General features: G+C 38.8%; 1 protein-coding gene across 1 annotated transcript in view; it reads left to right on the top strand.

Annotated features, from left to right (window-relative positions):
- Nucleotides 1-16035, top strand: part of RAB31 (RAB31, member RAS oncogene family) — a 200631-nt gene that overhangs the window by 85469 nt on the left and 99127 nt on the right. Inside the window, exon 2 of the mRNA XM_043963819.1 lies at nt 349-428. Within this exon, the coding sequence (XP_043819754.1) occupies nt 349-428 (80 nt within the window). The remainder of the gene's footprint in view (nt 1-348; nt 429-16035) is intronic.

The raw sequence follows: 16035 nt of genomic DNA, 5'->3' as shown, positions 1-16035 counted from the left end.
AAGATCATTTTCTTTTTTTGGGAAGACCTAAGTTCAAATCCTGCCTCAGAGGATAATTAGCTGTGTGACCCTAGGCAAGTCACTTAACTTCTCTTTGCATTGGTTTCCTTGATTATAAAATGGGGGTAATATTAGCATCTACATTTCACTTGTTGTGAAGATCAAATAAGATAATATTTATAAAGCACTTAGCACAGTCCCTGTACTAATAGGCACTTGATAAATGCTTGTTGCCTTCTTAATCCCCTCTAAAAGCATATTTACTGTGAACATCTGAATTGAAAACTTTTTAGCCCTAGCTTAGGTTCAGGAATCTTTGAACTTATCTGTGCTCTCATTAATTTCTAGGATACTGGGGTTGGAAAGTCAAGCATTGTTTGCCGATTTGTGCAGGATCACTTTGACCACAACATCAGTCCTACAATTGGGTAAGTGCTCTATGCTATTATCCTCTTTTACATCTTTCTTTTCCTAGAATCAGGACTAGAAGGACCCTGATGATTCATCCTATTAATTTTCTTGATTTGAGATTGTCCCAGCTCTTAGTGCTTCACGCTATCATTGCTCTTCCAATTATTGTGCATTTATTTTTAAAATATCCTGTATATACTCATCTGTGAACATTTTGTTCCCTCCTAGGAGAATGTAAGCTTTTTTGAGGACAGGGATGGTCCCATTTTGTAGCCATATTCCTCAGGCATATGTCAGGTGCATAGGTTCTTAATAGATGTTTACTTGCTTGCTTGTTTGTTCTTAGGGAGGCATGAGTTGTTAAATGAGTTAATGAATGAAAAAGCATTTATTAAGTGCTTTTACTTATTAAGTGCATCTATTACTGTGCCAAGTATTGTACTGAATTCTGGGACAATAAATATGAGCAGGGCAGCCAGTTCCTTCCCTTAAGGAACTTAAATTCTAATAAGGAAAGATAACACATAAAGGGGTACGGTGGCCAGGGATGTCCCAGGGATGGTCACTGGAATCATAAGACAACTGAATGACATGTCCTTTCTGGGAATGCTAGGACTGATTTGATTATGTTCTGCAAGTTGGAAGAAATGTGAAAGAGAGAAGGTTACATACAAATGGCACAAAGGTGGATAGGAAACAGTGTGATGGGACTGTGTCTGGGCTAAATATGGCGAATGCTGCTGACCAGTCAGAATTCTAGGTTCCTGGGGGTTGGGGTAGCTTGAATTTTAATGGGAAGTATAGGCTGGAGGGCAAGAAAGTGAAACCTTTAAGGTCACTGGGAAGAGAATGAACCAGATGAGAATCAATTCCATCTTTAATGTTCATGGGAGAGATTTCCTAGAAATACTTCAGGCCCCAGATATTTTCACCGTCCCAAATATCCTTCTGTCTAGTCTGCATCCCTCATACGCTGGGTTAAAGCCATTTCCTTATTTACAGGTAGATGGCTAAGTTCAGTACACCCTTGTTTTTTCCAGGCAGAACTTGATACCCAGAAAAAACAAAGAAACCCCAAACCTTCCCAAAACAACAAACTAACTCCTTAATGAGTCCTGTACTAAGAGCAAATGTCAGTAAACTTATTCATGCATGCTTGGGATTTCTTTGGATATCCTGTGGAGCAGACTGACTCAACCATTTCCTCTCCCTTTCTGGATTAATCCTATGCCAGCAATTCTTCTCTCCTTGTATTTGGATGTGCTCATATACGGAAGGGTGGTGGTGGGTTTAGTTTAACCCCACAGGTACTGTTCTTTGAATTGCGGGTGATCTTATTTTCTTTCCTATATGGCCATTTGCAGATGTGCCTCCAATATGCTGACTTTCTCTTCAGCATGTTTTTAGGCAAGTAAAGCAGGTGATTTTGTACAACCCCCACATATAACATACACAGTACATATATAACACAATGCACATAGACATACACAAGATAAAGGAAAAATGCTCACAACAGTGGATTGTACATAGTAAGTGCTTAATAAATGTTTGTTGAATTTGTTGTTATTCAGTTGTTTCTGATTCTCTGTAACTCCATTTGGAGTTTTCTTGGCAAAGATACTGAAGTGGTTTGCCATTTACTCCTTTAGTTCATTTTGCAGATGAGAAAACTGAGGCAAATAGGGTAGGTTACTTGCCCAGGGTCACACAGCCAGTAAGTGTCTGAGGCCAGATTTGAATGTGGAAGCCCAGCACTCTACCCACTGCCCTCTACCTAGCTGCCCTTGTTGAATTTACTTGATTTGAATTTCCTCCCTGATTTGTGTAATGGGAGCTCCCCCCCCCCGCCACATTGCTGTCTAATTGATAGTTTCTTGTATAATTATGTAGTTTATTGCTTTGGTTCCAATATAGTACTTTTATTATTGTTTTACCTTGGGAAGGGACCATAAAAACTTCATTATTATCATGATTTTAAGTTGCTTTTTTTTTTAATATTACTCTTCTTTTCTCTATTCCTTCTCTCTCCCCTACCCCCACTTACCATATTTAGATGACTTTCATATGGGCATGAAAGCCATTTTAGTGTCAAATGTGGCTAGTAATCAAGTCTTTGAAGACCCTTGAGGTGAAATTACTTTTTTCCACCATCACCTTAGGTGCTTTTCACTGTTCCTCTCCTCTTCCATGTTTTCTGGACGTATTCAAGTTATCTAGTGAACTGCACAGCATGAACTCCCGCCTGCAGTTTCCGTGCCTTTAAAAGACTTCTTGTCAACTGTAGTCTCTTTGCTTGTTGTCCTCACAATTTCAAAGCTCATGGCCCCAGTCAGTGACAATGTGAGGGTTGCTCCTGACTGCACTTCCTTCTGGACTCTTTTTCTGCCTCAATCTCACCCCTCTTTGTCTCTATTCACTTCTTTTGCTTTGCCTGTCTATAGCCTTATTGTACTCCCTTTTTGCTGGCAATGTGGATGAACCTGAGTTTTCTGGAAATGCATAAATTATTCCAAAGCTTCACTTTAGCCAATGCAGGAAACACACCCATTATAATAAACCCTATCTTCTCTATTTTTTTTAGGGGATGTGGGATTTCATTGATATGAGAAATTTCCAATATAGAAACTTCCTCAGCTGAATTCCTCAGGACATTTTAGTCTTTTGGAGTTGCCTGGGAGCACTCAGAGATTAAATAAATGTCTTGATCCTAAATCACAGAGCCTGGTGTGTCAAAGGCAGAACTTGACCCCAGATTTTCCTTCTCCCTACTCATTATGCCATACTGCTTTTCTTAATCTTAGTTCTATTGATTGTCTTTCTTTCTTTTTTTCATTATAAAAGTATTTTATTATTTTTCCAGTTACATGTAAAGATGGTTTTCAACATTTTTTTTTTTAGTGAGGCAATTGGGGTAAAGTGACTTGCCCAGGGTCACACAGCTGGTAAGTGTTAAGTGTCTGAGGCTGGATTTGAACTCAGGTCCTCCTGACTCCAGGGCTGGTGCTCTATCTACTGCGCCACCGAGCTGCCCCAACATTTGTTTTTATAAGATTTCTAGTTTCAATTTTTTCCCTCCCTCTCCTTCCTCCCCTCCTCCCCAAGATAGCAAGTAATCTGATATAGGTTATATATATATACAATAACATTAAATATATTTCTGTATTAGTCATGTTATAAGAGAAGAATCAGAGCAAAAAGGAAAAACCTCAAAAAAGAAAAACAATAGCACCAAAAACAAAAGAAATAGTATGGTTCAATCTGCATCCATATTCCACAGTTTTCTTTTTTTCTGGATTTGGAGAGCCTTTTCCATCATGAATCCTTTGGCGATATCTTGTACTGTTGTATTGCTGAGAAGAATAAAGTCAATCACAGTTGATCAACACATAATGTTGATGATACTGTGTACAATGTTCTCCTGGTTCTGCTCATCTCACTCATCATCAGTTCATGCAAGTCCTTCCAGGTTTCTCTGAAATCTACCTGCTCATTGTTTCTTTCTTTCTTTCTTTCTTTCTTTCTTTCTTTCTTTCTTTCTTTCTTTCTTTCTTTCTTTCTTTCTTTCTTTCTTTCTTTCTTTCTTTCTTTCTTTCTTTCTTTCTTTCTTTTTTTTTTTTTTGGTGAGGCAATTGGGGTTAAGTGACTTGCCCAGGGTCACACAGCTAGTAAGTGTTAAGTGTCTGAGGCTGGATTTGAACTCAGGTACTCCTGAATCCAGGGCCAGTGCTCTATCCACTGCGCCACCTAGCTGCCCCTGCTCATTGTTTCTTATTTCTTATTATATTCTTATTATATTGTTTATTATTGTTTCACAATAGAATTCCTTTACATTCATATACCACAACTTGTTCAGTCATTCCCCAATTGATGGGTAGCCCCTCAATTTCCAATTCCTTGCCACCACAAAAAGAGCAGCTATAAATATTTTTGTACATGTGGGTCCTTTCCCCTTTTTAATGATCTCTTTGGGGAAAGGACCCAATAGTGGTATTGCTGGGTCAGAGGGTATGCACAGTTTTATAGCCCTTTGAGCATAATTCCAAATTGATCTCCAGAATGGTTGGATCAGTTCACAGCTCCACCAACAATGCATTAGTATTCCAATTTTTCCACAGCTTCTCTAACATTTATTATTTTCCTTTTTTTGTCATATTCACCAATCTGATAGGTGTCAAGCGGTACCTCAGAGTTGTTTAATTTGCATTTCTCTAATCAATAGTGATTTAGAGCATTTTTTCCATATGGCAATTGAGAGCTTTGATTTCTTCATCAGAAAACTGCCTGTTCAATATTGATTGTCTTTCAAGGAGGAGTGTGGGACCTTAGAAATATTTATAAAACTATTTAAAAAATGCTATTTGACTCCTTTCCCTATCTGAGGTGCCAATAATTAGCTAGATAAACAAATTTTTTCCTACTCAACTTTTGCTGATGACGCTGTGAAGATCTAGCTTTATGCCTTGGGTCTTGCTGCTGACTTTTGATCAGGGATTTCATTTCCTAGGAGAAAGCCTTAGTCCAGGAGAATGTCTATTGGGCCCTAGGGCTTTCTCTTATCACTTTTTCTAAACTTCCTTGCCCCAGCTTAAGGTAGTGTGTCTCCCTAACCTTCTTGGTCCCTGAGCCTGTCTGGTTCTGTGGGTTTTGAGATCTGTTGTAGTGGTGTTGTGGAGGATAGAACACTGCATTTGGAATGGGAGACTCTAAATTTGAGATCTGGTCTAATCATTCACTAATTGTGGGACCTTCTGCAAGTCATTTCACTGCTCCTAGGTCTGTTTCTTCTTTGAAATGAAGGAGTTAGACTGAATTGTTTTCAGTGCATCTTCTAGTCCTAAAGCCTAGGTACCTGTCCTCCATAATCTGTTATGGTTGCCATGTAGTTCTGTGACTGTAGTGATCTCTTTCTTTCTTTTCTTATTCCTGATATTATATACAGTAGACCACAAAAATGCATTCTAAAGAGTTTATTAGTGAGGGAAAGTAATGCATACAAATTTAGAAACAGTTTATCAGTATAAGATAATTAGAAGTTTATATAGAAGAAAGCTTTCCAATCCTAGACTTCCTTCCGTCCTTTCCTTCCTCCCTCTCTCTTTCTCCTCCTCCTTCTCTCCTTCCTTTATTGTTTTTTCCTTTCTTTCTCTGTCCCTCTTTCTTTTTTTGTAATGTAATATGAACAAATTTTTATTGAATTAAAACAACTTTTGGGGGAAACAATATTGGATGTCTTTTAGCTTCTAGATTCTATTTAGAATCTTGTTTACAATATGGAATAAAGTCTAGTTTTAGCAGTATGCTTTACGAGACTGGAAAAAAACTTATCTGAAAGTTGTTATGCTGCAAGAAACTTCTAACTTCTAAATTTTATTTGTTTTAACAGAGTAATTGAAAAGCACATGCAATTATAATTAACTTTCTAGAATCCAAGAGATAATGTGCTAGTTTGAAGATTCTTACATTTCCTTTTCAGCAGTCTTTACTTTGCTGTTTTAACATAAGAAGGCAAGAAGAAATAAAACTCAATTTTTCTGTTTCTACCAACTCTGACCGAAAGGTTGAAATTAAATCTTAGTGGGGCAGCTAGGTGGTACAGTGGATAAAGCACCAGCCCTGGATTTAGGAGGACCTGAGTTCAAATCTGACCTCAGACATTTGACACTTACTAGCTGTGTGACTCTCGGCAAGTCACTTAACCCTCATTGCCCTGCCCCCCCCAAATCCATAAAAAAAATTAAATCTTAGTTAAAATTGGGTTTCTTACCAATCAGACTTTCTAAATAGGTTTTAACTAAAATTTCACCCACTTAGCTTGCCCCCTCATTGTCCTCTTGACAGAATCTGTCCCAAGGCAGATTTCCTTTTTGTCATCTAATAGGGTATTTTCTTCAAGGGGAGGGAAGGGGTGGGGAAGAAAGGGAATAAGCTTTTATAAAGAACCTACTATGTTCAGGCATTATGCTAAACACTAAAAATATTATCACATTTGATCTTCACAATAATTCTAGGAAGTTGGTCCTGTTAGCATCACCATTTTACATTTGAGGAAACTGAGGCAAAGAGAGATTAAGTATCTTGCTCAGGCTCACACAGTTGGTTAGTGTCTGAGACAACTGAAATTCAAGTCTTCAGCCCTCCAGGCTCAGCACTACCTAGATGCTTTTTCACTCTCAAAATACTCCATGCCAAATTTGGATTTGCTTATTTAATTGCTATGGACTGAGTTCATCTGCCACTTCTACAATCCTAGGTTCATTCTGAACCAATCAGGAAGATTTCTTCATTTGCCTGGCAGATTTCTGGTTGTTCCACCCCCATTCTTAGCTAATCACTGGCTACCTCACAAAGACAAATGAGATAAACAGTCCCACAATAAGGAAATACTGCTAAAGCAATCCTGCTGTTATCTTGAGAATCTCATTACTGAAGCACTTCCAATAATCCACAGAGACAAGCTCATCTCTCCTGGGCACAAATGATTCATGAAATGATAGAAAGTCAGGGAGAAGAACAGGAGCCTTGATAATAGAAACTAGACTGTATGATAATAAGTATAGTGTTATGGTTCTTTTATCACTTGTACTTTGAAGTTAGTATTATGATAAGCTCTTCTATGGATTTTAGAAACATTTCTTCCTGTATTGCTCAGCTTTCTATGGTTCAGCGCCTTAGGCCCTTGTTTAAATGAGTAAAAGAAGCATTTAATTGTAACGGAGCAGAAAGGGTCCTAGACTTGGAATCGATTAGTCATCAGGCATTTTTTGATTACTATGTACCAGGCATTGTGCTAATATAGGCATTATGGAGATCTAAACAAGAAGCATATATTCTAGTTGTCAGCAGAGATTTAGATCAACTCTTCCTTCTGACCTCTATTAGCTGTGTGACAGTGGACAAGAGATTTAACATCTCTGAGCTTTTATTTGTAAAATGTGGATGATAATGCCTGTAATGCCTATACAATAGACATATAAAGCTCAAGTATGATGATATGTATATATATATACACATATACATGTACTCATACACATAGACATAGAATTAGACATAGACATGGACATGGACATAGATATAGATACTTTGTAAACCTTGAAACCCTTTTTTTTGTAGCTCCTGTTATGATATCTCCATCTCTCCCTTCTCCCTTTTCTTTTTTTTTTCTTTCTTTTTTTTTTTTTTGTGAGGCAATTGGGGTTAAGTGACTTGCCCAGGGTCACACAGCTAGTAAGTGTTAAGTGTCCGAGGCCGGATTTGAACTCAGGTACTCCTGATTCCAGGGCCGGTGCTTTATCCACTGCGCCACCTAGCTGCCCCCTCACTTTTCTTTGGAGAGGGGTACTTTTTATCTGCACTGAGTTTTTCAACAAATTCCACTCAGGAAATATTTATTGAGTACTTATTTATAAAGTTCCCTTTAGGTACTGAAGGAAATACAAAGCAAATACAATACTGTCTCTTCTGTAAAAAGCATAAAATGTTTTGAGAGGCACTTTGGTCTGGGCAGAATATATGAGGGAGACTGGAATTGGAGAAAGCTTCATGGAGAAAATAGCCCTTGAGAGGTAAGACTGGAAGGATACCAGGAATTTTTGTAAATGAGATTATTTTCTTTATCTGTTCTCAAAATTAACAGTATACAACAAGTGGAGAGGATTTTAGCCTTAGAGCTTGAACCAAATAAATGCATATAGATGGTCATGTATATTAATTAGCCATTTATACTCATTCTGGGATAGAAGATAAGTGATATTTTAAATCCCTCTTTTTCTTACCCTTGAAACAGATTGATATTCCTCTCTATCTTGCCCCTCCCCTCACACACACACACACACACACACACACACACACACACACACACACACACACGACATTGAAACTTTTAGGCTTTTCCAAGATTTAGATTACCTTCTAATTTCATTTACCATTATTTATTGAGTAATTATACATGTGAGATTTAAAATTGGATATTAGATCATAAATCTCCCCTACTTAACTTTTCCCTTAATTTATCTCCCAGACTAGTAAATGGAAGAAGCTTCTGGTTTTCTAGATAGAGCCTTTATTGTATATAAGGTGTTGTTGATTAGAAGGATAGGAAAATAGAAATACAGTACAAATCGTCTTAAATCTAGGCTTAGTCTATATTCCTTATAAAAACTCACCAAACCCAAAAGGCTACCTTTGGAGTGAGGGAGACCGTCTGTGCCGCGCCGCCAGGAGTCCCGCCAAGCAGGCAAAAAGGCCTACTCTCGTTCTCTCCACCCCGGAAGTCAAAAAACCCGGCAGGCAGTCTGACATGCGCAGCAGGCGGACTGTTCATCTCCTCCCCAAAAGGGTGGTCCTTGAAAAACTGGCGTCTTTCAGTTATCCTAACCGACTGTTAAAAACTTTCATATTTTACCACATACATCAGAATGACTGGAGATAGCCTCAGATGTTTTAGGGAAGTTAGGATTAAGTGACTTGCCCAGGGTCACACAGCTAGTAAGTGTCTGAGGTAAGATTTGAATTTGGGTCCTCTTTACTCCAGGGCCAGCACTCCATCCACTTAACCCCAATTGCCTTAAAACATCTGGGACCATCTCCAGTAATCCTGATATGTATCTTGCACTGGACCTAGATGGCTCTGTGGTAGAGTGAAGCTGGTGACCTAGCACAACCCTTTTTGACTTTAATTCCAATTCAGTGCTAGTCATGACATCACCTCCCTGATTTCATGGTCCTCTTGGGGAATGAAGCACAAACAAGAATTGAGTACTGAGGGCAGCTAAGTGGGGCCTGGAGTCAAGAAGACCTGAGTTCAAATTTGACTTCAGACAGTACCTGTGTGATACTGGGCAAGTCACTTAACCCTATTTACTTCAGTTTACTCATGTGTAAAATGAGCTGGGGGTGGCTAGGCGACACAGTGGATAAAGCACCGGCCCTGGATTCAGGAGTACCTGAGTTCAAATCTGGCCTCAGACACTTGACACTTACTAGCTGTGTGACCCTGGGCAAGTCACTTAACCCCCATTGCCCTGAAAAAAAAAATAAATAAAATGAGCTGGAGAAGGTAATGGCAAACCACTACAGTATCTTTGCAAAAAAAAAAAAAAAAAAAGCTATTCAGTGGGGTCAAAAAGAGTCAGACATGACTGACAATGACTAAACAAAACAAAATCATGAGTAAGGCATTATGGTGGATACTTTTGTCATCTTTACTTCTATTGTTAAAGCTGGTTTATTCAATTATCATTCGTTGGTGCTAGTGACATAAAGTTAATTGATTAAGTTTCTGTTTAGATTTGCTTCATTCTGTGGCCATGGTCTACATGGTGCAGTCCAGTCACCTTTTTAGAAGGACACAGACTACTATATATGAACATTAGCTACCATTGTTATGGTTTACAAATTGCTTTTATTTATCTTAATAAGAACAAAAGCCAACGTTTAAATATCTTCAGAGTTTTCAAAGTACTTTAATATATTATCTCATGAGATCCTTACAACAGCCCTATGAGACTGCTACTGTTATTATCTCCTTTTTAAAAATGAGGAAAATATGACTGAAAGAGGTCATACTTTGCAAAGTGATTTGCTGAAGGTCACATGACAAGAAAATGACTGAGACAGAATTCAAATTGAACCCTTCCAACTGTAAGTTATGGGCCACAAGTGCAGTGGATAGAGTGACTGGGGTCAGGAAGGCTCATCTTCCTGATTTCAAGTCTGGCCTCAGAGACTTACTTTGTGTGACCCTGGGCAAGTCATTTAACACTGTTTGCTTCAGTTTCCTCTTCTGTAAAATAAAGTGAAGAAAGAAATGACAAACCACTCCAGTGTCTTTGCCAACCAAGAAACCCCAAATGGGATCATAAAGGGTTGGACACAACTGAAAAACTGAACAACAAAGTCTGAATACTTCACTTCCTAATATAGTCTGTCAAATTTTTAAATCTTTTAAAGAAAACTTTGTCTCTTCCCTATTGCTTCTGGCCAGTATTTTTGTTTTGTTTTCCAATGCCAGTATCATAAAAGAAAGATAAAAGCAATAACCTAAAAGCACAAATCCGGGACTTTGTGCAAATTGTCATCAGCTGTCGTAGGAAACATAGCAATGGGCTAACAAGTCTTGTTCCATCACTAAAAGGGTTAATGACACATTTTCAACTATAATTAAAAGCACAAAATCTGAGCTGTGCTAATGAAGCTGATTGCTTTGACATGTTTGCATATATGTGTGTACATATCTCTCTCGATTGTAGCAAAGAGGTCCTGTCGCTTGCCTGACAGATTTTGTCTTCTGCAGAAATTGGAAGCATGATGAGCTATAATGCAAATACTAAATCCCCAGCCCTCCCACTCACCCACCCATTCCCTTCACCACTTTGGAATGTACTTCAAACAGAAGAAAGACACCCAAGAGCATTTAAGATAAAACTCAAGCTATGCTCCAAATGACCTTTAGTTCATGGTACTTATTACGAATGTTGTTATAACCTTTGTGTGTCAGAGGTACTCATATGATACAAAGGACCCAGGGACACCCTGAGAAATTTCTTACTTCTCTGTTTCATTCTCCTACCCTATGTTTTTTTTTTTTACATTGCAGTTAAATGATTTGATTCAATTAAACATACATTAAGTGCCTACTGTGCATAAGGCTACTAAGTGCTAGAGATACAAAAAAGGCACAGGTCTGCCCTCAAGGATCTTACAGTCAAATAGGAGAGACAGCATTCAACCAATATATACAAAGCAAACTATAAATGGAATAAATAGGAAATGATTAAAGAGGGAAAGCACTGGAATTAAGACTATTAGTTGTTCCTTAAATCAGGTGTCTTTCCCTGTCTCTAAACACTTGTACTGGTTACTCCTCTCTGGAAAAAGTCTTCAAAGCTACTTCATCCCTGAAATATTCCCTGATCTCCCCAGCTTAAAGTCTTCTTTTCTTCCTCAAATTTCCCTTTTCCTGAATCTTCTTTGTGCCTATTTCATCTTAACTATTTTATTCATTTGGATTTTTGTCATGACTCTGCATTTCCCTTCTCCCCCATGTAAGCTCCCTGAAAGCAGAGATATGTCATTTTTTAAATGTTTACATCCTTAGGGCTTTGTATACATTAGACACTTCACAAATGTTTGTTGAATTGATTGAATTTTGAAAATGATGATCAATATGAACCCCACAAGTATCAGGGAACTAAACCATGGTATAGAATCCAGTGTTATTTGATCTGAAAAGCAAAGATGATGCATTGATAATCATAAAATTTTATAGCTGAATAAACTGAAGTCCAGAAAGGTGTGCTTAAGGTCACACAACAAATTAATTGTAGGGCTAGAACTCAGGTATCCTAACTCTCAATATGATGCTCTTTCTATTAGCAACATATGTCTGTTAAGCACTTTGAGGTTCAAAAAGAGCATTCCTCACAACAACCCTGTGAATCAATTAGTACAGATACAATTATTCCCATTTTATAGGAAACTGAAGCTCACTGAGCTTGTGACTTCCCCATGGTCATACAAGTAACCATATCATAGCTGGGATTTGACCCAAGAGCACTGGCTGCAAATCAGAATTTTTTTTCCTGTACCTCAAAAACCCTCTCAGTTATTTTCTTCTTATTAGTGGAGTATTTCCTCCAACATTTTCTCTTTCCTAAATGCTACTGGAGGAGGAATTTGCACCATGAATGATTGAGTCCCATCCCCTAAACTAGAGTTAAGGGAAGAAACAGTCCTGTGAGGTTTGACTCATACCCACATGGTTGGCCCCAGAGGGATTTGAGGAGGGTCAGAGTGGAAGGGACAGTTTAGTGAAGGAGAGAAACCATTGATTTTGCCAAGTTCCTTAAACACATGTGAAGAGCTGATATGGGCAGGTGCTAGAATAAAGAGGATATCAGACTGAATATAACTGACAAAACATGATGTTGCCAATCACAGATCTGGTCAGAGTTATCAGGGACAGATTGTCTTCCTGACCACTGGACTTACTTCCCTGTAAAGTCACAGGTGGACAGAACTGTAGCACTAGGTTGAAATTCCATGGGGCACCTCATTTGGCATCCAAAGCTGGGATGCTGAGAGGCCAAGAAAAGGGGTAATTGTAGAAGATCTCTGGATAACTATAGGATTGACCTCTGACTGGAACCCTGTCATCCTAGACCTCCTGAAGGAGACATCACAATTCATCTATTGGCGTCTAGAGGAAGAACAATGCTGAAAGATAGAGGGAAGCAGCCATGGCATTCAGCAACCAGAGACATCTGCACTGGGGCTGAGAACTAAATGTAGGGGGTGCTGGAGTCAGCTCTACCCAGCTTGTTAAATTTTCAGTGTGAGCATTTATACTGTAGAAGTCAGCAAACACTCCAAATCAGGAATTCATTTATTGTTTTGTTAATCATCTAGACTTTAAAAAGTAATGGAGAAAATGGGAATCATGCAAATTAAATCCCAGAGTATGCTGTTTGTACACCTGGTTGTTAAACATTTACCAATACACCTCTGACTAAAGGCCAAGGAGGAGGATCCAACCCCTGCTCGGGGACTGCAGGCAGAACAATGCTGAGCCTGATAGACAGAGGAAATATAAAGCCAGGTGTAGACAAGAAACGCCAAGGGGAGTCAGCTCAGGACCCTAAAAGGTTCAGGAAGAGACAGGTCTTGACCCATATTAGAAGCATCAAAGAGGCCTCTGGATAAGCATTTCCCATAGGCAGGCAGCATTATTAATAATATCTGAATTATTCATCAGGCAACAAATATTAAATGCCTAAATATGTGCCAGGCACCGGAACAAGCCCTGGCGGGTACAAAGAAAGGCAAAAACAGTCGCGACCCTCACCATCAAATGGTGAAGACAACATGCAAACAAGATATAATCAGGATAAATGAGATAATCTCAAAGGGAAGGCACTAATCTTAAGGGGAACCAGGTTTGTTTTCATTGGTGTATAAATAAACTCATTTCTTCTTTCAGTATTGTGAGAGATGTACAGAGAATTGGTGATAACACCAAGTCAATTCAATTCAATAAACGTTAATAATAATTCATAAATAAACATTTACTAAGTGTCAGGCACTATGCTAAGTGATGTCAGATAGTGAAGTACTCCAGATTACCTATGTTTAGTCCAATGATTAATCTATGGCTGTTGAATAGGCTACCTGTGGGGTGTGTATTAACCATCATTTGTGAAATTCATTCAACTTCAATAAAATTTTACTACATTCCTATTCTATGCAAGGACTTCACTATACACAGAGTAAAAACGGCAAACTTCTTGACTTCAAAGAATTTACATTTTTCAGGGTGGGGGGATAAGACATAAACCCAGGTAAGGTGATATACCAGTAAGGTATAATGGAGGACAAAGGAGAAATCCAGACAAAATGCTTTAGGAAAATTTGAGGAGGGAAAGAAGACATTTAGCTGGGAAGATTAGGGAAGGATGAGGTGATGAGCCTTCAAGGAAGAAGAGGACATTCCCTACAGTGGGGCAGCCTGCCTGGAAGTTCAGAGACAGGAAACTGCACGTCTGATTTGAGGACCAGCTAATAGTTCAGTTTGGTCAGAATGTGAAGCACACAGAGGGGAGTAATGTGAATAACATTGCAACAGTAGGTGGGAAGCAGATGATGAAATGGCAGGCCCTTGCTTAAAGGCAATAGAGTCACTGATGGTTTTTGAGCAGGGAAATGACTTGGTTAGATGTTAAGAAGATAATTTTTGGCAGGAGTGGGAAGGATAGATTGGAGATGGGAGTCCCTGTGATATAATTTTCCAGCTGCAATTTTGTATTTGTGTGTATGTTTTTTTGGTAAAGTTAGATGGCCATTTTCCTGGACCAAAAAAAAAAAACACCGAGGGAAATTTATAAAAAAACAGTTAAAAAGAGGGCATTTTAGCTGAAGCTATCAGTTACATAAAAGCCCGTATTTCTATAGCACTCTGAAGTTTACAAAACATTTTAAAATGCCTACCTATTTAGTGACTATCTGATCAGTTGTCCAGAATTCCCTTTGTACAATACAACTCTCCATTGTTTGGACAGCCTTTAAGTGTGTGTGTGTGTGTGTAAATCAAATCACTCATTAAAAAGAGATGCACATTCTCAGCATTTATAATGTACCATGTAATCATGCCTAGTGAAACTTACAAGCTGAAAAGGTGGGGGTACACTTCCACTTTAGTTGTCAGTTACAATGAAATAATCATTTCCTCCATTGATCATTATGTTTCTGTTTACTTAAGAGCTATTCTGTGCTTACTATGAAGTTTGTATTTCAGTTCTTTTCAGTTGTGTACAACTATCTGTGACCCCATTTGGGGTTTTCTTGGCAAAGGTACTGGAGTGGTTGGCCATTTCCTTTTCTAGCTTGAGGGAAAACAGGATTAAATGACTTGACCAGGGTTATGCAGCTAGTAAATATCTGAGGTCAGCTTTGAACTTAGGAAGATGAGTCTTCCTGACTCTAGGCCTGGCAGTCTATCCACTTCACCACTTACTGCCCCATTATGAAGTATTGTCAAGACCAGAAGAATGTAGGTAAATATTGTTTCTTTTGGGGGGGGGGAGCAATGGAGGAGAAGGCCACCTTTAGTGTAGGGAAGCCTTAAGTAGGTAATGAGGGAAGGAGATAGGAGGTGGAGAAGGATACCTCATTGCCAGGGCATGACATCTGGGCCCATAAGAAGGGGCTGAGCTGGGATGGATGGACAGAATAGTTATGAGTCATGAGGGAGGTGCCCACACTGGAGTATGTCAGCAAGGTTTAGAGTCTGAGAAAGCAGGTCAGAGTTGGCATTTAGAGGTGGGGAGGCCCCATAGGAAGCAACAACAGGGTATATACAGGTAGGGATTAGTAGGATTCCAATTCAAACAATATATGAAGAAACACATGGCCAATGAATGGCATCTGCACTAGGAAACTAGGAAACAGAATCTCAAAATCTGTGGGCAGGTGAATTCATAGAATAGAACCTCGTAGGTATTGCTATTGAGCCCAAGACTGAAGCTATCGTTCTTCTACCCTATTTTTTGTTTGAATTTTTTTGAAATGAATTTTATTGATTTTTTAAAATCACTTACATTTCTTAGTATATTCTTCCCCTTTCCCCATACAGGAATCATCCTTTGTAACAAAGGAGAAAAAAATTCAGCAGAACTAACCAACACATTGAAAAAGTCTGACATTGTATTCAGTATTCCACACCCATAGCCTCCTCACCTCTTCAAAGAAGGTGAGGAGATGCCTTTTCATTTCTGCCCTGTTTTTAAGTGGCCTTCTTGGTAATAGGCAGCTTCTGGCATGAGTTAGGGTTCTGTAAGTATCCATCATTGCATCAAAGGGGTAGAGCCTCTGGTGAGTACTTGAAATTCTAATATTTAAGGAGTGTGATACAAAAAAGGAACTGGGAAAGAAGCAAGGAGAGAATGTATTGGCCGTTGAGAAGACATACCTTGTAAAAAAGATGTGGAGGGAATTCTACACTTCTTGTGAAGTCTTTCAACACTTTAGGGAATTGCTCCCAAATTTAGCACCTTACTGTGAAATGCCCCAAACTTATCTGGATCAAGGATGATAGACACAGAGTCTGTCCCTGCATCTGTACTCAAAGACTTC

Source organism: Dromiciops gliroides, chromosome 1 (assembly GCF_019393635.1).
Source record: "Dromiciops gliroides isolate mDroGli1 chromosome 1, mDroGli1.pri, whole genome shotgun sequence".
Taxonomy (NCBI): domain Eukaryota; kingdom Metazoa; phylum Chordata; class Mammalia; order Microbiotheria; family Microbiotheriidae; genus Dromiciops; species Dromiciops gliroides.
This window is presented reverse-complemented; position numbering and strand designations above follow the sequence as displayed.